We start from the raw sequence: 27,112 nt of genomic DNA, 5'->3' as shown, positions 1-27,112 counted from the left end.
TAGAAATGAAACTAAAAATACTTGGTTTGTTCAGTGTAGGGTTAGGGTCTGCTTTCTTGTTGGAATACAAAGGGAGATTGCTCTTTATGGAAAAAAAGTGTCACCTAAACTAATTGATGATGTGAACTTGTGAGCATTTTGTCGTTGATCTAAATGGGTAAAATCAAACCTCTAACCAGTCAGTGCATAACTGACCAATGAGGGAAGTGATGGATTGCTCTTGACGGTGCTTCTCCTTACCCTCGACTTCTCCTCCAGCCTGGTCATCATGACGATGGTGTTGGACCTCTGCTCCCACACCATTCTCCAGAAGTCGCTCAGCGTCTCCGGCAGAGGCCCCTGAGTGGCGATGTAGGCGTTCTGCTTCCTGTAGCCGTCGATGTAGTTGCCGTTGATATAGTCGCTGCCTGGAACAGCTGCAGTAAGGAGGGAAAAAGTGCCAATGCAACAAAAAAACGTTATGAGGAATCAGACTGAAATACCTCTTAGCGCACGTGAAGTAGAGTCTGAATAAACAACCGGCTCGCTCAACAGCAACCGGTGAGAGGTTAAGTGCCTCCATGAGCTCTTACCATCCACAGAGGTGAGGACCACTCTGGAGTGGTCATAAGCGATGACGTTTGCATAGCGATTCTTTGGCTTGTTCACTTCCATGTTGGAGTTCTCCCAGGTAAACTGCTGGCCCGGATCGATGGACTGAGCAAGGACAGGAGAAAGAGGAGCAGAAAGCAAACAGCAGGGAGACAGAGACAGAATGATGATGAGAAAGAGACGGGGAGGTGGGGAGGGGGGCAGGAGCACAAAAGGATACTTGAGTTTTACGTCGGCAGAGAAATGGAGGGAAAATTGCTCTGCTGTCGCTCAGCCAGCAGAGGTGAGCTCCGGACTGCAAAAACCTTTTTACCAGAAAATACTGTTTACCCTCAACATGTCTCTGAAGATGCATCAGCTAGCTGGAAAAACCGACATAATGCTGCTTATCCTGCAGCTGCTGCTCCTGGATTATCAGGTTAAGGGCTTGCTTGACATTTGATGTTATTGATGCATGTTAATGAAGAGAAACCTCCAATTGTGCTGATTTAAGTCGCTTCCAAAAAAGGCCATCACCAACAGCCTGAAATCTAACAATTTCATTGCTTCTTCTCGTCTAATCTTTCTATTTCTGTCGCCCTTCATGTATTGTTGTTCCACCCGTTCTCCCGTTTCAGTCACTTTTCTCCTTGCGTCATTTGACTCCTGCAGAAGAGGGACGGTGGACTGCATACTTATTGATCCTGGGGAGATATGTGATGGCCTCCCATCCCTTGTTGGATAATGTCACAATGTCTCTCGCTATGCAGCATCGATCCCAACTCTTCCTCCTCACACTACAACCTTGTCTGGTGTTCCCACAGCAAATCCTGCAGCAGCTACAACAGCCTTGAACGACGCAAGAGTAAAATATTGCAAAATCATATGCTGTGCATGCTGGGAGAACAGGTGAACTCGATGTGAAAAGATCCCATCTTGATCACATTAACCTCAGAGGTGCATATCTTTGAATTATAATACCATTGAAAGGCTCGTTTTGTTCAGTATTTCAATACAAAAAAAAGTAAAACTCGTATCATTTAGAGTCATTCCACTTGGAGTGATATATTTCAAGAACTTTTCTCTCTTTATTGTAGCTTATAGCTTCTAAAGCCCTAAAACGCGCATTACCAGAAAATGATGATGTCATATAAGGCCAATAAAATTGGCTTTTAACATTTAATAGTTATGTTATGACCACGTTCTGGTCTAAAGATCATGGGGAAGACTGCTGACATGACAGGTCCAGCAGACAGTCACTGAAACCCTCTAGACGGACGATAAGCCACAAAAGGATTGCTAAAGAAGCTGGCTGCATGCTGAGAGCAATGTATTCAAACATATTCATGGAAAGTTGAGTGGAAGGAAAAACTATGGTAGAAAAAAAAAAGGTGCATAAGCAATGGGGATAACAGCAGCCCTTTTTTTTCTTTTACTCACATCAACATATTGCTGATGTCTCTAGAAGCACCACATAATCATACAGCAGTACTCGGTAGGCAACTTGGGGATATGTGCCTCGCCCAAGGGCAAAAAAACATCGAAAAGAAGCTGAAATTGAACTCTCATGTTTTAGATTTCAACCATTCATGCTTTGCTTCACAATCCACAGCTGGCTTAAATCTGCAACCATCTCCGCTTTTCTTTCCACTCAACTTTCCATCAGTTTGCTTACATACGACGCTCCAGCCAGCAGTATTTCCCATTAAGTTAACTTTTTTGCTGTGAATTTTCATTCGCTGTAAGTTGTGATATTAAAATTGAACTGAAATGACTTGAAATATATCACACTGTGCTTAACAAATCTGTGTAATATACAAATGTTCCTTTTTAAATTGAGGGAAGTTTTTCTGACTCCGTTTTTTTTAAAGATGAACCTGCACTTTCAGCTATTTTACAAATCAACGGTAGTCAGCTTCTGTCTGTTGACTTTTGCATTAAAACTGCAGCAACAAATGTAGCAACATGCCCTGAAAACTGCTGCAGCCCTTCTGAAGTCAACGTCTACGTCAACATATAACATGTGAAGAGTTCGTACGCTGCCAATCCTTCGTCACATCTACAAATTACTCAGCCGTGTGAGTGGTGGGGGTCGAGACTCTCTGCTGCTGATGAGCTCAGCATTGGCAATTTCTGTGCCTGTGCTCGGCACCGTGAAGAAAAATATTTAATTTGCTGTCAAAATGTGTCATACTCATTTGAGAGCTTGGTGGAGACAGCCGGGCACACAAGAGAGGTTGACAACTAGCAAACAAGTTGGGTAGAAAAGGTGAGGAGCAAATGCCTAAGGTGCTCCCAGTAAAAAACTGAAAATACTTTTAAAGGAACGTAATGATTGCTCTATGACGACTGCGGCGTGAAGTTGCTCCTGGCAATCTAAAAGAGACTGTCTGGGGACTTGCACCATGCCTGATTGACAAATTCTGCTCATTACCCAACGTGTTCATTGCTCAGCGTGTTGCGGACTGGAGTCGGCGCCGCGGAAACCAAGTGTCAGGCTGCCTAAAGTGTCGGGGGAGAGGAAGTGGCGAAGCCTCTACAAATTTTGCGCCTTAGGGTACGGCTCGATGGGAGCAGCCGGCGAACGTGACTGTGACAAAGCGCCAGAGTTCTGCCACGGCGCCTCGGCTGGCACGGAGACGAAGGGCCCATCTGCCGGGCCATGGAGGGGGTCTTTCCTGGCCCGGGAGGACGTTTTGCAGGGATGGGAACAGAGCCGGGCTGATTGCCCGCACTCATTCAGGCTCCTTTCTGTGGTTAGGTTCATTTAAACGAACTCAACGGGCCAGGAGGGCGACGTCTTGGAGAGGCAGCACATAAACCCGGTTAATTGAGTGCAGAGGTTTACCACGGCCTAATAACCTCTCTAGCTGGCTGCTAATTTCACAGCAGATCACAAGAATGAAAGAAAAAAAAAAGAGGGGGCAAATAAATCAGAATTAAAAAATTTACTTGATCCAAATAATCTTTGGATAGTTTGTCCCACATTATACACATTAAACCAATTAGGGTTTGGTGTATGCTTCGGTTTATTTCATATTATTGGATGTTTTTCATGTAAAGTGCTTTGAGATGACAGTTTACTGTTAATTGGCGCTACAGAAACAAAATGAATTTCCACTGGAATTCAAAAACAACAAATTATAACAGCAAAGTGACCACAGATCCATTTTAGAGTTCCTCCATTAAACAATATCAGTTTTAGTAATGTGTAATCCCTTGTTTAGAAATGATTGCTTATTGGTTTCAGTTTGTACAGCCAGGTCTGAATTTGTGGTCTCCTCTTTTCAGCTCAAGATAAAAGTTTTCTATGGGTTTTTGATCTGGACGCCAGGATGGCGGTTGATTTTGTGAACCATTTCAAAACCATTATCATCGTGATAAAAGCCTAAATAATGACCTACGGCCAGTTTTCTGAGTGGAAATTTGCTTAAATTACATTTATTAAAAAAACAAACAAAAAAAAAACAGAATTTAGTTAATAATTAGTTTTTATGTTGGACTTTTTTTGCCCAATGAATAAACTAAATCATATTATTATTAGACTTTATACTGAAGTTTGAATTTTTGCATAATTTTGTGTTATTGCAATAAAAGATGAATATATTTTAACTCTTTTTACACAACTTGACCAGTGGAGTCAAACAAATTTGGCCGCATGGCCTGCTTTGGACGATAATTAGTCATTAATGTTTCCTGCTTGTGTGCTTTAAGCAAGGACAATATTCTAAGTTACTGCTGTTAGCAGTAACTTAGCATATTTACAGTGATGCATAAAAACTCAGAAAATCTATTTCTGCACACATTTAGGAAACCTTCAATGTTCAGCTGAGCAAGTCAACCTAATTAGATTTGTTAGCTTCAACCGTAGCAACAGTTTTGGGCTCGTTTGGGCAACTTGTCAAATGTATTTCTTAATTAATCTTTGTGACAACATGTTTAACAGCTTTATAGTACTGCTACTTTCTTTAGACCAAAAGGCAGGAAAAGTTTTTCTTGGAATAGAACTGGGCCTTTCTGAGATGAAATGCTAATCAACTAAAAAACGTATGAATTTAAAAAACCTTCAGCATTTTGTTGGAAATTACTGCAGAAGGAAATATCTGCAGCATATTTGTAGCTTTTTGTAGCTGCCCATGTGTTTTGGAATCAAAATGTGGTTTTCATTGTTCTCCTGGATCAGGATAAACAAGGATTGTCACCCAATAATATTATTTAAAAATAAAAAGAAGTAATATCAATAATTTAAATTTATCATGACGACGATAAATAAAAATTCTTATATGAAATCTTGCACGGTAAAGGCTGCACCTTTCATGCTAACGTGAAATGTGCAGCCGAGTTTTTCACCTCGTCCAAAGCATCTGCGGCTAACTGGCTTAGCTAGTGACCAGATTTTGTCTGCTTTATTTTTAAATGAGTATTAGCAGTGTGACGACGGTATGAGCACAAGTGTACTTAAATTAAAGTCCGGATTTTACCCATGTTTTTCAAATAGATCATGCTATTGCAATAGATTTACTCAAATAATACCAATAATTGTGGCCAATGCTGTTAATGTTATTCCTAGAAATATTAGACTGCAGCGCAACTTTTCTAGACTTAGATACATCGGTCACAAGCAGGGAAGAACACGAGCTTCTAGATAAAAGCCAAGATCCACAACCTTTCCGACCGTCTTGTTGGAACCAACATTTGAGCAGCCCCGATTAGAGCAGACAGATCCAACAATCGGAGCAAATAAATAAAAGACAAATCGTGTTTTTCTGTATTCAAGGACGCCTCGCTGCTTCATCTAGCCATGCTCAGAACCCCAAACCAACTATGTACCACTTTAAATGCAAATTTGCTCCCTCCCTCCCTCTTCTTTTTTTTTTTATTCTTTCTGGTGAAGAAGAACACTGACAACAGATAATCCCTCAACGAGTTGCAGCAGAAAGACCTCCTGCACGTCCCCCCACTCCTCTCAGAAAAAAAACCCATTCTTCTGGGAAGCAGCAAGACGAACACAGATTGCTTAAGCGACTTGCCACCTGCTAGGTTTGTGAAAAAGCATCTCGCAGCATTTAATGTAAGTGTTGGTTTCCTAGTGGGTTTGGTAATAGAGTTGTGAAAATGACTGAAGAACGTCTATGTAAGAAGTCTCCCATAACCCATTAGAATACATGCATATGAGATCAAAAAGGGAAAAAAAAGGGTTCCGCGCTGATCGTACAAGGAAACCCATTTATATACTTGAAAGAGGAAGAATCAGGAAAGCTTTGCTCTTACCTCATACTCCTGGGAGAAGCGGAGGCCGTCGTTGGCCTTAAGTCTCTCTATGTGGTCAGCCAGGTCAATGACAGGAATTGGTGGGTGTTCCCTCATTCCTGGAGGAAGGAGCAGAGAGAGAGAGAGAGTGAGAAACGGCATCCAACCTGCACAGAAACAAACGGTCGGACCGCGGGGTGAGTGAGGCTGCCGGTGGGACCATGAGGTGGCTGTGACGGTGAGGAGAGTGCAAGATCTTCAACAACGCATGAGGAGACAGGAAAACAGGCTGGTGACATTTTGGTGATGGCGTCATGCCAAACGAGGGGGACAGAAGTGGGACTGGCACGGAGATGCACATGAGTGGAGTGGGTGAGCATGCTTCTTGGAGGAAGCGTGAGGCAGACATCTCTCCGGCCGGTGGTAGAGGTGGTGGTGGAGACGCAGCAGGAACTCACAAGCCTCTGCAGATCAGACACACTGTCACTCCGTACCATGAGAAGGGAAGAAACTGACTGGTCACCAGCCAAAACCCATTTCTTTGAAATCCCTTTCCCTACAATAGGATGTCTTTCGGCCCCGCCTGGAGCGCTTGGGCTGGATTAATTTCAAACAACCCCCCTGCTGCTCTCCAGCTTCCTCATCGTTGGGTTATTGGATGATTTATTGCTAATCTACCGACACAAATTCACCCTGTGCTTCTGAACTTGAAGAGGCACTTAAAGGAACTCGCAGTTCAGGCCTTAGATTTTTACATGCACTCATCTCCGGCATGGATATTACCCCATTTTGGGCTTTTACTGACGAAATTTGGACAGCTCTTTTTCAGGGAGATGATACGACTTTGATTAATTTTATTAACAGAAATTGGGTTCACAAGTTTGAACTTATGCCAGTAACCCAAACCTCACAAGGTCTTTATTGTGGAACGAATAAAGATGGATAAAATTAAGCATCTAGAATGCATCTATTGAAAAGTTAACTCCATAAGTAACAATTCGGAGTAAATTTATATGCTTCTGTAATTCCAAATTAAATGAAACATTGTTTTGCCTGTTCATTGAATATATTTGTGATATCATCATTAAGAGAAGAGCTGCATAAAACCTTGAAATATATAAATGACCTTCAAGCTGATTGATGATGCGTGTATGGAAACGTCCGACTGGCACTCTGTACATTATGAGTATATTTAAATGAATACAACACATGGACAACCTGTGAGGTTAAACCATGGATTATTGTTAACCTCACACAGTGCAGACACTTTAAAAAGGTCTTTAGCTGAGCCCATCTGTGAGGTCAAGGGTCAGGCTTTCAGGTGACAGACCTTTGCAAGCTTTTTATTGCATTAATGCAAATGGCTGATGGCCACTTTACAAGATGAGGCCCGACCCATTACGCAAATTTAATCTTATCTCACCGAGGGGCCACTGAGCGCATTACCATCAGTGTGCGTGCGGTTGTGCACGTCTTTTACGGCTACGTTTTTGGTTAAATGGAGGGTGAAGCCATTGATAACAAGGCTAATGTACAACAAGCTCAACTATCCATGAAACCATGCAGGCCTTTGGTGCCGCGTCATAAAGGTGATGTGGGAAAGTTCACAGCCAGTGGAAGGCCATTGGCGCATCCTTGGAGTGCCAGAGGCAACAAGCTTGTAAGCTTGTGATGTCTGTCGGGATTGCATCGGGGGAATGGGTTCAGGAGCGAGCGAGTGAAGAAGAAAAAGACTGCAGCATGTGTGGGAAGTATGCTGTAGGTGAGAAAACAGACTAACTTGGAGTGTTGGGGCAGCGATGAGTGCTGGGACCTGTTGAGAGAGGAGAGTAAAAGCAGGGAGGAAGAAGAAGACTGGATCAATGGAGGCGGCTCAGGATCGCACTCTGGCCAGGCTGGATCTGCACATAACCTTTGGAGCTAGTTAACTCGGAACAGCAGATGGTGATGACCCATCTCTGGGCAATTTGGCCAGCTGAATACAAGTGAAACAGAGCTCAACCTAAAGAAACTCTCCTGTGACGGCATGTACAAAGTCATGAACCACTGACTAAAAGGAGATACAGTATTTCTACAAATGTTTAGATCTTTTAAAGCTTTCCACAGCTTGCTTTATTTGAATTTTATGTGATACAACAACACATAACTGGAAAATTATGAGTCAGTACTTTCTAGAGCCACTTTTTGCTACAACTACAGCTGCAAGTAGGGCTGGATGACATGGCTGAAAAATGTATCACGATATAAGCATTTTATATTAGTCAATAATGATAACTGCTTATTAGTTTTTTTATTTTAAGTCTGTGAAATACTGCCAAGCTAGTGGTGTAACTTTCTTGTTTTATGCTGCAGTTTTCACTCAAGGGCGTTGTTTATTACTTTTCAGTAGTTATGAAGCAATTGGCAAAACCTGGAACTCAACAGGTTGTTGCTAGGTAACCACAAGTTACGCTGCAGGTTGTTGCTAGGTAACCAAACAGTGAGAGAGTTAGTTGATGCCACCAGGTTTTATTAGCCAACAGTGAGAGGTTGAGCGGCTAAAACTCTGGATCGGAGTTCAGTCAAACTACTGAACATTCTGTCGGACGTATTTTCTTTTAATATTGATCACGTCTCTATCGCAATATTGTTATTGATTTATCGTCCAGCCCTAGTTGCAGGTCTTTCTGAATGCGTCTCTACCAACTCTTAACATCCAGTTTGTCCGTTCTTCTTTGAAAAACAACTCAATCTCAGACTTCATGGAGAGGAACCACAATTTCTGCTGCAAACAATTGATATAATTAGGTCTGGACTTTGGTCTTATTTTTAAACCCACATAGCAGTCAGAAAAGAACATTCATATTGCATTTGAATAAAAATAGAGACAGGTAGAGTGTTTGCAGTCAGACTAATACTGAACATGAACACTGCAGCTGAAAACTGCAAAAAGGAGGCAAACAATAATAAAAAGACAGGCTAATTTGCTTTATTATGAGAGCTTGAAAACATTCTGAAAGGAGTCATTAAAAGAGAAGTCTTTGAGATTTAACAGAAATTGTACCTTTTTGAAAGGACTCGGTGGGTTGTGTTTGTTCTTTTCCAAATTGTGGCAGTAAAGCGTGGAACGCTAACCAAAATGACACCTGCTTTGTGCAGAAAAGAGGTAATTTCATAAGCTGAAATTCACCCTCTCTGTTTCTTAACTCGCTGCCTCAAACGTCCTCAATTTGCAACAACTCTAATTTTAACTGTTCCAGCTAAAACGGCCGCTGATGACCAGCCCATGTACACAGGGATCATTTTTATTTCAACCAGGAAAAACACATTTGCTCGCTGTTTTGTGCGAGGACTTTATTAAAGATATAATGATCAAGTCAAATTAAAATCACTATGAATCCTTTCGGTTGCAAACATTGCTTTTCAGAACAAAATGTAATCAAACAGCAGATGCTCAGCAGATGCTTCATTTATTAACATCCTAAATGGAAATATGTTTGTGTCGATAAAAAAATATCATCCAAATTTAAGAGAAAAGAGGCTTTATTTTAATCCTCTTTTCTTTCCGTTTTAGTGTCCTACCTCCCTACTTTGCATCCTTCTTTGTGTCCTACATTCTTTCCTTGCATTCTTCTTTGCGTTCTCCTCTCTTACTTGCATCCTCTTTTGTGTCGTTCTTCCCTTGCATCCTTCTGTATGTCCTTACATCCCTGCCTTGAATCCTTCTTTGTATCCTTACTCACTTACATCATTCTTTGTCCCCACTCCTTTCCTTGTGTCCTTCTTTTTGCCCTACATTCCTTCCATGGGTCCTTTTTTGTGTCCTCACTCTCAGGTTGCATCCTTCTGTATGTCCTTCCATCTCTTTCTTGCATCCTTTTTTGTGTCCTCCCTCTCTGGTTGCATCCTTCTTTGTGTCCTTCCTTTCTTCATGTCCTACATCCCTTCTTTGATCACTACCTCTGTTCTTGCATCCTTTTTTGTGTCCTTCATCCCTTCCTTACAGCCTTTTCTTTTATTGTGCCTTACATCCTTTTCCCATTGCATCCTTCCTTCTATCCTACCACTCTTCCTTCCTTTTCAGTGTTTTATATTTTATGAACATAAAGAACTCACTTTTTGAAAGATGGGTTGGAAAACTTTGGTTTCTTTACATGGAAACTGTTTGAAATCATTTGCTTAAACTCATTCTACTGTCCCTCTGCAAGTTGTCTCTAAATCCTTCATCAGGCTTTCAAAGGTAGAATCTGAACAAGGTTTGTCAATGATGAAGCAGGTCAGTACCTCCTGCTGCACCAAAAGGAGCAGAAGACGTCTGTCAGAAATAAGCGACGCTGATCCAACAACAATCAGAATCAGAGCAGAAACGTTCACCTGCTTGGGACGAATTAAAGGCAGGAAGAGAGAGAGAAAGAGGATGAAGGCTGCGGCTGTTCAACATTCACCCGGCTCCGAGTCTCATACGATTTCACCATCTAGACGGAGCCTCGGTGGTTTTCGATAATCACCACACTTGAAGCAACACATAGAGGCGGTGAGGGAGGAATAGAAGGAAATAAGTGTTGACGTACAGAGAGAGTGAGAGGGTAGAGAACGAGAGGGAAAGAAAAGAGATTACCCTACAGGGGGAAATGGAAGACAAAAGGCGAGAGAGGTGGAGTGGGAGGACGGCAGAACGGGGCTCTTTCAAAGTGGCGGCACTGCTTAATTCCACTGCAGGGGTTCAAAGGGCTGCGTGTGTGTGTGTATGGCAAATGGGATCTTTAATAACCCGCGAGAAGGGACTACACACACACACACACACACAGTAAGAGACGCACGGTCAGACGCGTGCACCAGGGCTGACATTTTCCCTCAGCTCTATTGTTCCCTGGGCCCGGCTCACCTTGACATCAGAGGCAGCAGGACTCATTACCAGCTGGGGGGAGAGAGAGGAGGACGAGCGAGCACCAGGGGAGGAGGAGGAGGAAGATCAGGAGGAAGGCTGATCCTGCAGAAGTCTCCCCCACCTTCCTCCTCCATCCTCCCACTTCACTGCTGCGTGCGTGTGTGGACAGAATCTGAATCTCCTCATCCTGACTCGACTCGAACTATCAGCTGGCCGTGATAGCCACAAAAAATTAAGCTCAGCTTCAAAGAATGAGCTTTCGTTTCTTTTTCCACCTGAATTTGTGAAACTAACAACGTAAAATAAGGTCACAAAATAACCAGCAGATGAATAGAAGATATAATAAGAATCCAGTTTGAAAGTAAAAAAAAAAAGAAGAAATGATATCGACATCGAGGAACAACATGGAGGCTTGTTTTTTACCAGTTTCTACTGCAAATATCTCAGTGCACTTTAATAAGACAAAACTAATTTACAAGTAACTTTTGAGAAAGATATACAAGATATATATTCCTTAATGTTATTGAAAAAGTACTAGTTCAACTGGGAGATTATTTCTCTTATAACATAGGAAAAATGTTTTGCTATAAGGGAAAAAAATCCACTAGTGGAACTAGTTGTTTTTTATTAATATTAAGGAATTACTGACTTACAACAAGCTCCTATGTCGTTGCTGATGCTCTACAGTGTGTTGACGAAATCCCAATAAAATCCACTGAAGTTTGTGGTTAAAACGTGACAAAACGCAGGAACATTTTTGGAGATTAGACAAGTTATTTATAAAACGCAACTTTACAGAGACGGGATTGTTGTGGCGTTATTAATCACCTGGGGTTTGGTAGTTGAGTCGTCTCATCTCTACGGGGTCGGAGGAGTTGCCCAGCAGCGAGTCCTTCACGCCGCCTGAGTGCTCGTCTTTCGGTAAAGGTGACGCCCGCTTTCTGCAGAAGCAAAGGGAGAAAACAAGGCGATGAGTTCACCCTGCTCGCATTGTCTTGTCTGAAATAAATAAACACACGAAAAAAGCTCTAATGTAGTCATCGGTTTTGCAGGAAAACTCTTAAGCAGAAATGACAGGATGATTTAAAATGACATTAATAATTACTATATGCACACACTTTGACTCATTTGCACACTTGATGAAGTTAATGGTGCATTTAATGGCTCTCGAAGCTACTTCTAAGGACAGGAAAATCAAGAGACAGTGGGGGCCAGGGGCCTCATTCCCATTAGTTTGAAAGGAAACTTGAATTTAATGTGTTTGAAGAAGCACCATAATTTTGCTGGAGTGGGCTAGGTTGCGTTTGTTGCTGGATCGGTGACAGCTGCTGTGCGGAAACGTGAGTATGTGTTTGCAGAGATTTAAATGTGTTCTGTGGCGGCGGCTGCTGCTGCTTGCATGCATGTGTGTGTGTGTGTGTGTGTGTGTGTGTGTGTGTGTGTGCGTGCGTGCGTGTGTGCTAACAACACATTGTGTTTACTGGCTTCCCAGATTGAGAGGAAAACAGGCGGCTGCTGTAATTAGCTCATCAGCTGGGTGGCACAACACTGGATAATTAGACCAGTTCTGCAGCACCTGTGCTGCCAGGCCCGGCCGCACCGCATCCAGCAGAACAGAACAGCGCCGCTTGGACCGGCTTAGCGCAGCCGACCGTAGGTTCGTCCATCAGGCAGAGGAAAGTAACAGCAAACGCAGCCTTGCCTGTATTCAGACACCCAGCATCTGTTGACGCGCAAACAGGCAAACAGATGCGCACACACACACGCTCACACACACACACGCACACACACACACGTACAGCTGCAGACTCGCAAACCTCCTGACAGCAAATGGAAATGGGCAGAAAGAAGCATCAGGGCGCCCCGTGGAAATTTCACATCTCATTGCACTCCATTTGCAAGTGGCGAGCATGGTTTTAAGAAGGAGCGGGGGCCTTCTGTCGAGGCACGTCGTGGCGAGAATACACAAAGTCTGCGATGCACGGGAAGCCTTAACCTGGTACCCTCCCCCCCTCTGCCCCCCCTGCGCTCTGCTGCCGGGGCTCGGGCCTCACCGCCACCTGTTATCTCTTGCTGCAGGGGCTTAAGCTAATGCTGCAGGCATGACAGCTAATCTCTGACAAGCATCTCCTCCTTTCCAGCCGAGAGCTGAGCCAGACCGTGTCCAGTTTTACCCAGAGATCGCTGCTGGGGCCGTGCAGGGCTGAGGGTGAGGGAGTGGGGGTGGGCCGTGAGGGTCTATGAGGTGCCCAAACTTTTTGTCAGAGGGGCCAAAAAATGTCAAGTATTTTTCTTTTTATTTATAATTGCAAAAACTGTTTTACTTTTTTGATGTTTACCTGCTAAATAAACAACAAACTAAACGGTGCTTACTGGAAATAAGCAAAGCAGTTAGATTTCTGTAGGCAATCTTTCAAGCTGAATATCTTCTAGATGTCTCTTTTAAGCAACAAGAATAGGATTTTGCTCACTCTTGCTTTATTTTGCCAAGCTTATTAAATGTCTCCATTTCACTTAAAGCTCCTGGGTGCTTCAGGTCGCCATTACTAATAAATTGAAATTAAAAGCAAAAACCTGGATGAATACTGCATGTTGCACCTTACATTTTCTATTTTAAGATTCTAATTGTATCTTTTCCTAAAGGCTTGGCATGAAAAGTTCACCATAACCTTGTTTTTAAATGTGTATCTGCATTAACTGTCTGAACTGGCAAACCACATTGAGGCTATTCTTGAACTGTGATCAAGGGCCACAAATGCACACAGGTTAAAGTCATTCGATGATGCATTCATTCTGTGCAAAAATGCTTGGCACTACAGGTGTTAGGAATGTCTCCTTTGTACATTTCTGTGGTGATAAAGGTCTTAAATTTCACTCATAATGGTCTTAAAAAGGTCTTAGATTCAATTTAATTTTATGTGCATCTGTTCTATAAAATGAAAACCATAAAGGATATTTTTATTTCCATGTTTAAGAATGTGGTATGTAAAGTTAAACTTTTAACTTTTACTTAAAGAAAACACTTCTGCAGAACTGGCTAGAAACATAGCACAACTTCTAACACTAGCTTTTCTTTCACCCTTTATATAAATACGTATTATTTCTGTATAATTTTGGAGTTCAGGTTTCTACTTATAACGTGACAGAATGTGGAGATATGAATAGTTTTGCAGTGCTCTGCAGCCTCTGACCCAGTGATGCTTTGGTGCTGCTGTATAGTAAACATGTCAGAAAGCCCATGTGGGGTTTTCCATCTCTGGCTCAAAATGAGGGTGAAGACGAGTGAAAACACGAGTTCGCAGAGTGTGAGGTAACGAGGAGTCTTAATGAGGGTAGAACCGGGCCCTTTGTTGAGACTCCTGCCACCAGGAAGCAGAGAGATGCAAAAAAAAAAGGGGCTAAAAGTGGAAGAAAAGTGTCTCAGTGGAAAATGTCAGCCTAAAAAATGAGGACGTGTCTTTTTGAGCAGTCTACCCCCTCCAGAACTCCCGCCTCCAATGTCTGGCATTTACTTCACAATGGCCCATTCAGCAGCAGGTGATGCCTTGGCATATTCAGATGGGGCCAATCTTGGAGGGGCACACTGTGACTTGCTGGATAATGAAACACAGCATGGAGACAAACCATGGCAGACAGGACAATCTGAGGAGGAACGCTGGCTCTAGATGTGGAACATGCACTGGTACACGGACGTGACCCGGGGGTTCCCTCAACCTCAGCTGTCAGGGGGTGCAGAGTCGGCTGCTTCGTCTTGTAAACCTCACCAAATTGGAGCAGATAACCGCTTGATTTCGTTTTACTGCTGTTCTGTTTAAATGTCCTTTTTGTGTGTGTGTGTGTGTGTGTGTGTGTGTGTGTGTGTGTGTGTGTGTTTCCAGCAGCTAACTTTGCACCCCTCCTGAGCTCATGAAACAAATAAGAACAAGTAGTGGTGCATGAAGCTATGATGCAACGCTGAGAGTACCCACCTTTCCTGCTTGCTGCATTCACAGGGGCAAGAAACAAAAGATAGAGGGGGAGGAGTTAATGTGTAATAGCTATTCATGAACTAAAAATATCAACAACAACTTGAAAGCACAAGGAGAGAGAGAGAAGAAAAAAGAGAATAACAGTTGCAGGAGGCTTTGTAGAACAGGCTCATCACTGTTTGCTGCTGGGCTCTGCAGGAAGCAATAACAACCAGAGCTACAGTGTGATTATTCCTATGCACATTTACCGCCAGTCCACAGTGAAAAGGCCACACAGCCTCCTCCCCACAGTCCCTGCTGTCAATCAGCATCTACACAGAGAAAGGGACTTCCACACAAGAGGATGTGCTACTCAGCAGCGAGCTGTCTCAAGGCCTATTATTAACCGGCGGCTCTTTAAGTCTGCCGGAGACAGCTGCTGCACAGGCTGCCGATGGCAGCTCGGGGAGGCAGGTATGATGCGAGACGCAGAATCCGTAATGGAGCTGCCAGGACGAGGAAGAACGAGGGACTTAATCAGCAGGAAGGGAAACGAGGTAAATAAGGAGCTGCAGGTTCAAATGGGATCCCTATAAATGTCCACATCATTGTTTTAAACCCCTTTTTTTATTATTATGTTAATATTAGGGCCAGAACAATTAATCGTGATTAATCAATTTCTGAATAAATCGTTAGCTAATTTAGTAATTGATTAATCGTTAGCTGGAGCATAATGACTCTATAAAAGGCCGTTTACTGAGAGAACAGACTAAGAGAAGTAATAAAGCCAAAACGGTACAAAAAATATGTACAAATTCTGTACTAAGAATAAAAAAACGTATTTGTTTGTTAATATGTTCTACTCAAAACACCTCAAGAAGCATAGTTTTAGCTTCACCTGGTTCAAATTCTGTTAAAAAATAAGAGAATGTGCTGTTAATAGCCTTTTGTTATCCAATTCTTAATCTGCTAATCTGAAAAATACCCTACGTTGAATTGTCAAGCAGAAAGATCTGAACTTTTCACATGTTGATGTTTTTAGTTGCAGATGCATCCTTTGCTACAAATGGAATGTTTATTTTCTGATTTAAACATTTTACTGAATGATTTGTTTATTTGCATTTTTAAAATACGGAATCGTAGAACATTTGAAGTAAGAGAAAACTAACTTTTGAGCTTGTCAATAATTTCCCAATACTGATAGAAAATTACTGGTTCCACAGGCCGATTATTTCACTTATAACATGGGAAAAATGTCTTATTATGAGTGAAATAATCTCCCAATGGAACTAGTACTTTTTCATTGATGAAGGAATTATTGACTTAAAACAGACTGGAAACTTACTTGTAAGCTAGATTTGTCTTATTTTAAGTATTTGTGTTAGAAACTAACTGAAAATACTTGGTAATATTTCGTTTTTGAAGCGTAAAAAATCATGTATTAACACATGAACGACTGAAAAGGCGCAATTAGAGCTCAAGAAGGAGAACAGAGACAGTGAGAGGAGCCCGACTCTCCACAGCACCTGTTTCTAATCATGGTGCTCTGCACAGGGGCAGCTCAAGCGCTTTAAAGAGATATTGACTGAGCTTTTAGCTAAGCCCTCTGCTGCTGCCGTCTGTTTCTTTTTCTGAAGTGACCAATGGTGTTGCCAAAACACATTTTTCACTCCCATCCTAAGCGCGTCTGACAGCCAGGCTGCGATTTTATTAAAGCAGGTATGTCAGCTGCCAGTTCATCTGACACTTAACACGGCATTGTTGACAACTGCCAAGTGGGCCGAAATCTCTTTGTCTGAGACACAAATCAATCTCATCTCTCTCTCTCTCAATGTTGAATTCTACAGTCGGAGAAACTGGTCTTATTGTTTTGTTTGTGAGCAGTTCAAGCAATTTATTTTTTTTTATATGAATCCAACAGAAACCTTTAATCGCCGACTTTGCTGTCGTTTCACCTAAAGAAAAGCACAGGAGTGAAAGCCAAAAGCAACGTACTTTTTAAACAGAAGGATGGCGATGACGATGATGATGATGACGACCACCGCCAGCACGGGGCCCATGACCCACAACATCTCAGGCTGATCCCCAATGCTGGGCACAGGTTTTGGGATCTGGATTCGCTCAGAGTAAGGGCTGGACGAAAAGGTCATCTGTTGGGAGAAAAACAAACAGTGTTTACTTCAGTACTCACCGCAGAAAACTGAAGATTAATCAACAACTATCTGTGATCAGAGCAGATGGTCTTATTATTAATACAGATGCCTTCTCAATTAATTATCATTGTGTAGTATTATACTATATGGATCCATTAGATTCAGATTAGAAAGGATTTTTAATTAATGAAGTTATTTTTCTTCCACACTTTTTCCTTCCACCAAACTTGAAATTCTGTTAACATTCAGCTTCTCAGCAGTGAGCCTTTGTGGCTTCCCCTCATTTAGGAACAAATCTTTCTCATATTTGTTTCTTTTATTGGTCTTTATGTAGAGCTGAACAATATATTGAGTCACAATATCAATATGCTTAGAATTGAAACTCAAAAGACTAGATGAGATGACCTGCAATCTCTCTGAGGCTCTAATCGTATATCTGGTGAATTGGTGGATCATCCCTGCTGCTGGATCCCAGATATTATCTAGATTTCAGCGATCAAGATGTTAAAGTTCATAAAATGGGCAATATTGCATTGATATTGCAATTAATTTTTTTTCCCCCAAATATTAAGCGGCTCTGATTTTATATAATATTCCACAGATTTCCTTTGTTAAATAACTCTGCACGCCATAAGTACTTCATAAAATTAAATATGAAATATCTACACAGATCAGTCTTTCCAGGATTTTGCAATTTTGTGGTGCAAATTTAGAAAAGTTTGCAAGGAATTTTGCAATATTTCCGCTTAGAAATGACGTTACATGTGACTCACTGTATCGATTATGACTTGACATCTAGTAGACTTGACATCGAGGCAGCAGAGTAGTAGATGTGAGGAATACTGCCTCCTGCAGGTGGGAGTTAGCATCACTTAAACCTGATGTTTTTCATCATTTTTGCGCAAAATTTGCGGAAAACTCACAATTATGCATCAGCGCAAAAAAAGCTACAGGGATCTCTTGATTTGGTTGTTCTGGATTGATTGTAATTTGGCGTCTGGAGTCTAGATGGCGGGTCACATTCGGCCCCCGGGCCTCGAGTTTGACAAGTGGTTTAGATGAAACCTACATGACACTTTTTCTTGTGAACAAACCAACTGGATTAATTTAATTTCTTTTTATAAGAGTATTTCTGTTTGAACAAACCGAGATGCTGGATGACAGCAGCGGGGGTGCGAGGGGAAAGACAGGGAGGTGGGGATGAGCGCACGCATCCCTTGGTTCGCTGAGATAAATGGGGGCACAGACGAGGACTCATCTCTTCTTCATTAGTGATCACACCGTGACGGAGACAGAAGAGGAGGAGGAGGAAGGTGACGGTGCGGGTGCATTTCCACCTTGCTTGTAAATGAGACATCTTTCCACTTAACGTCTCCAAATTACGGCGTGGAGGAGGGCTGGCGGGGAGGCATGTAGGTGTGTGTGAGAGTGTTTCTAAGGGAGCGCGAGTAGACAAAGCGATGCAGTGTTTAAAGGAGGGAAAAAAAAGAGAAAAGAGTGACGAAGAGAGAGAATAACTGAGAAAAACAAGCTGACAGACGAGAAAGAGGGAGGCGTGTGTCGTTAGAGCTCAGCGTGCCACCTATTGAGTGTTCCTGGGATGTGCAGGTGGAGGGAGTAGTGACAGATCGCAGACCTCGGAGGGAATTGGGCTCCCAGCATGCGGCGGGAGCGGCAGGGCAGCAGGCAGCGGTAATCCGCATCATTAGCCGCGCAGCAGCCCGCTCTTTGGCACACAGGCAGATATTAATTGGAAAGATAAGCTGAGATGAGCTCAAACAGTCCTGCGCCTCTGTCATATAGTTCTGTTATCTCTCTTACTCTTGGGCAACTGCCGGAAAAATTCACATTATGAGTGCGCGCGCGATGCAGCATGTCTCAATCGCGCGCCGATGTTCGGCACACACGCGAGGTAGCTCAAGCAGGAAAGCGAAAAGATTCACATTTTCATAAAAACAGCATCGGATCACATAGCACCATCTTTACTTTTGTCATTTCTCACAAACACACACACACAGTGAGGCGGGTTCGCTCCGGCTCCGAGCGCCCGTGGGAGGAACCCATTATCTAAAGGCGAAGGGAGAACGGAGCCGCTGCGGGACGCCGCCTGTGTGACGACACCTCCGGGCTTCCTGTTGTATGGGGATGGCCCAGAAAGAGGCTTAGGGACGCAGCCCTGCAGGGAATCCTGGGAAAATGTCCCCCTTTTTTTGCTGCAGTAACAAATAACTGCAGCTGTGGCTTCAGACAGGAGCAGAACAAAAAGAGAGGGCTTTTTGTCTGTTGGTCACGGCCGTGCAGTGGGATCATCCATTTGAACAGCCCTAATATCTGATAAAAGCTCAGTCACGCAGCTAATAACGCTCCTGGGCTCTCCGAGCATCACAAAGACGGCATGAGGGTGTGAAGGAATGTGTGAGGCTGACGGTGAGTCAGAGATGGTGAGAGACGTCAGGTTGTCTCTCACAGCTCAGAATAGACGCGTAATTCTGTCTGCAGTCGGACAACGGAGGGTTCAGGGTTCACTCACTGGCTGCATTTCCTCTGAGCATTAAGTTGCAGAATTCAACATTTTTAAAACTCATTTTTTGATTAAAGAAAGTCCGCTCTAGGATGAGGTGATTTTTCGGCCTTACAGAATAAATCTATTTTTTAAAACTACAATGGAAGCACCTTTTTTTTTTTTTTTTCCATCACGAGTCACGTGATCAACAGTCGGACGTTACTCAAAGTGAAAACCATGAAGAAAGTGACAGGAAGTAGTAGGAGGAAAATGGTTTGTTTTTGTTTCTTTCCAATGTGCAGTTGGACCCACCAGAGCTCTCAAGGTTCATAAAAAGTTGTGTGTCTTTCAAATGTGTTAACGCCATAGTTCTTCTGTAAAATCGCTGACTACAATTTCCCCAAAGTGCAGCATAAGTAGCCGCTCCCAAGTGTAAGGGGATTGTCGCACCAATGCAACAAACCCCTGAATAAGACGCTGAGATGGCTGATAGGTGATGAGCGCTAGCACAATGGCTGAATTATGAATGCAAAGGTAAGCGTCTAGACACGACATACGGATGGATAAGGCCCGACTTTTTGAATCCCAGTTGCCATTCCCAATCACATATTTGGAATTCATGGGAATTACAAACATACTTGCCTCTAAATTGAAGCTTTTCACGCCTCTTCAATGGAGAAATTGATCGACACGGAAACCTTGAACAGGGATTTGTCCCATATTGTAGCGTTATAAAAACCCTATCTGGTGATCCGGAGGCTCCAGCTGTCAATAAGCTTTGTTTGAGTACTTAGGAGCTCGAGTGTAAGAAGTAGCAGTAATTTATTTCACTTTGTTAGTCACATTTAATCCTTTTTTCACATTATATCCTTCTCAGAAGTCGTTTTCAGCTAATTTAACTCAAGTGCTTACTCTATAAGTCTAAAAGTGATTACAGAGTTGCTCCTAGACTGATCTTATGAGACAAAATTGAGAACGAAAATGAGATATTGGATAAAGATTTAATATGTTTCTGCTAAATCCTACGGCGGTAGGAGCAGCCAGTAGAAACCATGGATGCTTTAGTCTCTAGAAAGAGTATTTGGTTATTTGTGTGCATCTGTTAGAGCGAGGGTATGTGTAACATCAGTTTTTCAAAGCCTTTTGTCAAACTCCTTTGAGCCTCTACAAGTGAGCGTGTTTGTCTAGGTCGCAGCCGCAGAGAGAGCGAGAGCGTGTGTGATTTCCGAGTGTTTGAGGCGCAGTGAGTGAACAGGAGGGAGGGATGAGGCGATGAGAGATGCCACGGAAAAACGAGACACACACCAAGGTGTCGTGGTAGCAGTGAGCTAGCTTGGCCCATGGGCTACGCGGCGCCCTCCTCCGCCACCCCCAGATCCTTCGAGGAAGAGTTATGTACGGAAGAAGATTAGGGCCACAAAAAAAAAACAAAAAAAATCTTAGGGTTATGTCACTTGAGGGTTGTTGTTCATGAAAAAAAAAATCATGTAGCTATTTCTTCCTTCTTGTATTAATTGCATCTCATTTGTACTGAAAGCTTGCCCTAAAACTTTGAGTTTTAAGACTAGATTTGCCTGATGGTGCATAAACACTGTTGATTATGAGAAAAAAGTCAGAATCTTGAAATCTAATACTGTCAATCTATGTCAAAATCCAAATAAATAGACAGATATCCTTAGGTGTGTGTCAGTTATGTTGCTAGTGTGTGAAAAATAATCACATAACTATTTCTTCCTTGTAGAAGAAATAGTTATGTGATTAAAAATGCAGGTTTTGTAAACCTGCATTTTATTCATACTGAAAGCTCATCCCAAATTTATTTTACAGGTTTGAGTTATTTTGCCTGATGGCTAGGCCTGTCACAATAATCAACAAATCAATTAATCACATGATAAATTAAAACAAAGTCAATAATTTCCATTGGTACGATTTATCGTTTCTCTCCTTTTTTCTCTCTTTCTACCAAAAACAGGGTGATAAAAGTCTTCAGTTTGGTGCTTTGGTCTCACACTAATAAAGGTCAATTTTGTTTACAAAAACTTCAGAATTCATTTCATTTGTTGTTTTATTTATTTATTTTGGATATTTAAATGCATTCCAGTTCCAGTTCATTAGAATTTAAGGATTATTGATCTTTTAGATTGTGCTCTTGCATTATTATTTTGCCATACTACCATCACTTAAACATGGCCTCAAAACAACAATATTATCGTTTATCGCAATAACTTGTGGAACAATTTATCGTCTGGCAAAATTTGTTATTGTGACAGGCCTACTGATGGCACATAAGCAACTAAAACAATTCTGATTCTGAAAAAAAGTCAAATTTTGAGAAAAGTCAGAATTCTTAGTTAAAAGTCTGAATCTTTTCTTTCTTTCCCAGTGGCCCCAATCCTCTCCCGTAGATCTGCCTCACGCAGCATGTGCGCATTTGTTGCGACTCGCTGCTGACCCCCCTGGCTCCCTCGCCTCCCGTAAAGTGGCTTAAATAAGCTGCAGGGCAAGCGCCAGACAGGACAAACAAACAAACATGCACAGACGCCTGCTATGTATCCACAGCTCCCGCCGCCACCCCAGGGGTCCCGAGGAGCCCACACAGTCCCTTCACACTGCATGACAAAGTGAAAAACATGGAGAGGGCGGGCAACAAGATTTTAGTGACAAAAAGTAGGAGAAATAAAATATATTTGTCTTTCTCTGTGAGAAACAGAAACGTGGCTACAGGGTACCGTCTACCCTTCGTCTTGTCCTGCAGTTTCTCCTTTGTGCTTTTTTCCTTCATTCAGTTTCATCCTTGCATGTCCCGCCAGTCATTCAGCAGCAGAAAGGGCACTTCCTCCTTGCTCTTGAGCTGTCTGAATGCCAAGCCTTCATTTCAAACACAGTTATAAGCGGAGTTTGCAATAAATCCCCTGAAATCCCAAAATACAGGATGGAAAATGTCGAATTACATCTAATAGTACTATAAAAACCCACAAAAGACATTCTGCGTGGCCTAAGGAAATATAGCATCATAATTTCCGTGAGTACTCAGTGTTTTACACTCATTTTACATATAAAATACTGAAGATCACAAATGAGCTTAAGGCAGCGGACAGATTTGAAATATAGAAATTGGAAAAAAGATGGATGGATGGAAATGAAATGAGGCCGGAGATTCGACTATATGGCAGAAAGAGATAAATACATGGAAGAAAGTGTGACAAAGGAAGAAAGGAACAAATAGATTTAGGACACAAGGAACAGTAAAAAGAGTGGGAGGACACATCAAGGATATAATGGTGGTGAAACACAAAGGACAGAAAGAATGGCAGTGGGACAAAAGGACGAAAGGAAAGAAGAAAGGAACAAGACAGAAAGGACATGTGGAAGGAAGGACAGAAAGAAGCATAGACAACTTTTAGACATCAGGAAAGTGACTTAGGTCTGGAATGTTTCCAAATTCTTCTTTGCAGACTGAGTTAAAGTCCAGAGCTAAACCAAAGTGAAACTGGGTTTAGTTCATCTTTTTTTGTCTCCAAATCCCAATGAAACACATCAGCGTTTGCTCAGAATGAATCCCTGCAACCCTTTACAACAAGAAGATCCATGTTTCCCTCTTCAACCATCAGGGGCTTCGACTTTTAGCCTGATTGGTGTCTACAAATGTAAAATGCATTGGGCGCCGCTTTGGTAATTCTTTTTCTTCAGCTTGTCCTTCATAAATAAACTAGAGCATCAATACATAAAAAGCATCCAGACAACTGGAGGCGCCATCTCTGGGAGAAGATGCTAGCCGCTAGATAAACAATGCTAGCTGCCACCCTCAAAAAGCTGCACCTGAAGACGCTCAAAACTAGAGATGCACTTACTGATTATTTTAGCAATCAACTCTATAGATTAATCTATAGACAGTCGATTAATCGGATTAACAAAAGGCCGCATTCTGAAGATTTTCAGATAAATACCTAAACTTTAATGCAAATAAACACAATTAAATTTCTTTTTTAAATAAGAAAATGAATATTTTCTTGCCTAAAATCCAATAACATAGCATTCCTTTACTGTATGCTTGATCATCTGTAGCAAAGGAAGCATCTGCAGCTAAAACAATGATTTTAACATCAACATATTGAAAAGCTCAGCCTTTTCTGTTCGACTTAACATCAGCACAGTGTCGGGCTGATCTGTTGATTTTTTTTTTTGTGTGTGTGTGTTAATCAATTAATAGCTGGACAGGAAAAAGTGCTAAAGAGTAGATTTATTTTAGTAAATACGAACCAAGTGCAGCTAAAAATGTACCTGAGGAACATATTTACAGACGAAGAAAGTTTTTTTTTATATTATATGCAAAATGTGTATATTGTTGTACATTTTTATGTTGTCCTTTAAGCAAATTGCAGTTTTTTTTATTGTCGGTATACTCCAATTGACAGATAACTGATACCTAAATTAGTTGACAATAATGCCAGTAATTGATTAATCACAATTAATACGATTAATCGTTTCAGCCCTACTCGAAAAAACTACAAAAACACCCCAAATATCGTGTTTTCATAGTCCCCTCTTCCCTTCAACTCTTCTTTCTATCCTATAATTGTTTACTAAATTAGTTCCATAATCGATTAAACACAATTAACATGATTAATTGTTTCAGCCATATTAAAAAAACAACAACAAAAAAACCCCCACAAAAAGCATCTTGTTTTCATAATCCCCCTCTTGATACTGTTCGTTTGAGCCTTTTAAATTTTAACAGCAGCTTGTCTTCAGTGTTCGGGGTGTTTGGAGCTTGAAGCAACAGAATTAGCGCTACAAAGCAAACTCTCCACGAGAGTGACGAGAATACAGATGCTTGGATAAAACTCCAAAGAGCAAATCTGATCGCTCGGTTTGGGTTCCTCTCTCTGCCAAATCCTGACTTTTTCTCTTATCACGAGGACAGCACACGGTGGAACAATCACCTCCTCTGCTGTCGGTTCGTTTCGTCTCATCGGAGCTTCACAGGCTGGACTGGACACAAGGCAGAAATGGGGGGAAAAAAGAGGAAAACATCCCATCCTCTCTGTTGCTCTCCAGCACCACCCCTCCTCTCTGCCTCAGATCACACAGTAGTTCTTTCTCCTTCCTCCCTCAGTCTCTTTTCGCATTAAATGATACTGTTTATACACACCCAGCATCTATCATCTTATTTCACACTTCCCCCGGCTTGTTTATCCGCCTTTGGTGCTGGGGAGACATGAAGGCGCATTCTCCTCTCCTTTCTCTCGCTTGCTCCCCCTCCGTTCTCAGACTCTCTTCAACCACTAGCGGCTGCTTGTGGCCATTGATATACGAGAGCTTATTAAACCCTGGCGGTCCCGTTTGATCCACACTAGGGGAGTTTGTGGAAGCCTAGTAAAGACACAAGTCATTTATTCCACTACTTGTTGTTTTATTCTCCTGGGTCGGGTGAAGATCCTGCTCCAGGCAGCATCTGCCTGCTGCACGCTTCACCTTCTTCTTCTTCTACCCAGCGCCTTTGGTAATAAAACGTCTGCAAATGCCGCGTGGGGGCCAACAAAAACAAACACCGCTGAGGCGTCTGACTGACAGGAGTTGTGCTGCAATCAGTGAGTGGGCTCGTTATTTCAAAACTACAGTGTATTGTACCAAAATCTGCGTACTCTGTGTAATTTTTCATGTTTAGTGACATTACAAGTGCAAATTTCAATGTATTTTATTAGGATTTAATGCAATAGGCAAACACAAAGTAGTCCAACTGGAGATGCAACGTCGATCTCAATCAGTTTAGCACACAATTGTTTTTTACAAAATAGTTCCAGCTCAGTCAGATTGGTGATACTTTAACTTGGTCACATAAAATACTGATAAAATTTAATAAAGTGTGTGGTCGAGATGTGAAATATATTAAAAATCCACTTTGTATTGGATGATAACCAATTTCCCAGGATGACACGTTTTGAATAGCTGTTGGCAGACAGCATATGTAGAGTTCAAACTAAGAAATAATTAGATTTCATTCATTAGTTTTAATTACAGCCACACGTTTTGGCTAATTTGAAGAACTTTAAGTATTTATTCAGCGTCTGTTACAGCTCAATGCTCTAACAGGCTGAAAAAAGCAGAAAAAGGATCTTCTCCAAAATACTGTCAGAAAGAGCTAACAGAACTCTGGAAATGTTAAGTTCATCTTTGGCGTCAACAAAAACACAATGCATGTCTCCACAATGTATTATTTAGGAAATGACAACATGCAATTAGTTGTTGGCGATATGAACTTATAGTTTTATCACAATATTATGTGGTGAAATTGTGATAGTGATTGATAAAAATGATAAGTTAGTTATAGCTTCTGTTTCATGTAACTGTATGGGCTATAAATGTATTCATAGTGCCACAAACATAAGTACTGCTCTTGAAAAACATTCCCATTTCAATTATTTAAAAAGTATGATTTGTATCACTGAGTTCCACACAAGAACTGCATTTAATCATATTTTCAAATTGAATTATATTTATTGATGCTCTCATTCGTATTTCTTGATGATTTCACTGAACAAACTGGAGAAAATAGTAAAACTATTTTAAATGTTAAATGGGATTTATCATGACAACAATAAATCAAAATTCTTATGATGACAAGAAATGTATCGCAATAAATGATAAAAGACACAATAAATTCCCACCCCTACTTGTAATTTGTATCAGGTTTATTGCAAATTACTAATTGACCCACCCTGTGAGTGGAGCCCAATAAATCTAAGTGGTCCAGTTTAAAAGGTGAGTACCGGTAACTTCCTGTCAGTTTGAGGAAAGAAAGCGTTTTTGAGCTCTTCTGATCCAACTTGCTGTGCCGTGCAGGTGTGGCGAGAGTCCTGCGCAACGATGGGATTTGAGGATTTTCTTTGAAGTCAGATATATCATAGCTGGCCAGGACTGCCTCCCTTGCACGTCCGTGGCCTTCTCAGAGTGGAGGGATTACATGGGGGACGCGGGGGACTTTAGGGACATGTAAAGCAGCGCTTCAAGGGAATCAGGCCTGCCTTACGGACTGTCTCGGCCCTGTGACCGGGTCCTCGTCTCCCTCTTAACTCCAACCGCAATAATCGATCTCCTCTGCCGTCTTCACGGTGGAGAGCGGACGGGAAAAAGAGCTCAAAGGAGGGAGTGGAAGGAAAGAAAGCAAGAAATAGGTAAAAAGTCTGAGATTCAGTTTAAGACATGAAGGACTCTCCCTCTCTGGTCGTCAAGGGCCCAGCTGCTGAATATGCATGTCCAGGGTAGCAGAGGAGCCCAGAGCAATCGCAGACTCTCATTCCTCCTGCAGTGAAGTTTAGCCCAGACCGTCCCACAGAGACGCGGGCCTCCATGTTAGCGCTGCTCGACAAGCGCACAGTGCCGCCACTTAGCAAGCCAAGAGACCTGTATTAGCATTGCTAAGTCATCTGGATGGGGCCCCTGCTGGCTGCAGGGAAGCCAGAGCTGGATCTCTGATGTCGTTGTCAACCGATAAGGGAGTTATCAGGACAAGCTGTAATTTCTCTTAGAGGCTGCTACAATAAAGGCTAAGTGGAGAGAAGAAAACAAACAACCACTTTGTCTGATCGCAGCTGTTTTCCAAACGCTATCGGCTGGAAAGTGGTGAGAGTTTGATGATGGGTGATCAAGTTAACCCGAAATTAATTAACCTTGATGAGCAAGCAAAAAGAAAAGGACAACTTACATTGAAAAATGTTTGTTGCTCATTTTAGACAGTGGAGGATAATGGCCACTTTAATTTTAAGAAGGCAATTCATCCATAACTTGATAATGGTGATTACCATTCATGCCCCAACAAATA

The 27,112-nt window shown here is 42.0% G+C and overlaps 1 protein-coding gene across 13 annotated transcripts in view; it reads right to left on the bottom strand.

Moving 5' to 3' along the window:
* LOC106936013 (protein tyrosine phosphatase receptor type F) overlaps window positions 1–27,112 on the bottom strand; it is a 161,299-nt gene that overhangs the window by 25,584 nt on the left and 108,603 nt on the right. For 6 of the 13 annotated variants that reach the window (XM_015016785.1, XM_015016806.1, XM_015016838.1 and 3 more), the window contains 7 exons: window positions 16,630–16,784; window positions 14,656–14,667; window positions 11,516–11,628; window positions 7,601–7,633; window positions 5,842–5,939; window positions 573–696; window positions 241–416 (listed from right to left, as the gene is read on the bottom strand). In XM_015016785.1, coding sequence (XP_014872271.1) covers window positions 241–416; window positions 573–696; window positions 5,842–5,939; window positions 7,601–7,633; window positions 11,516–11,628; window positions 14,656–14,667; window positions 16,630–16,784 — 711 coding nt within the window. The remainder of the gene's footprint in view (window positions 1–240; window positions 417–572; window positions 697–5,841; window positions 5,940–7,600; window positions 7,634–11,515; window positions 11,629–14,655; window positions 14,668–16,629; window positions 16,785–27,112) is intronic. The other 7 variants (XM_015016832.1, XM_015016852.1, XM_015016859.1 and 4 more) reach the window with 3 other exon arrangements.

This window comes from Poecilia latipinna, unplaced genomic scaffold (genome assembly GCF_001443285.1).
Source record: "Poecilia latipinna isolate Pla-1442-1.1 unplaced genomic scaffold, P_latipinna-1.0 Scaffold75, whole genome shotgun sequence".
Taxonomy (NCBI): Eukaryota; Metazoa; Chordata; class Actinopteri; order Cyprinodontiformes; family Poeciliidae; genus Poecilia; species Poecilia latipinna.
This window is presented reverse-complemented; position numbering and strand designations above follow the sequence as displayed.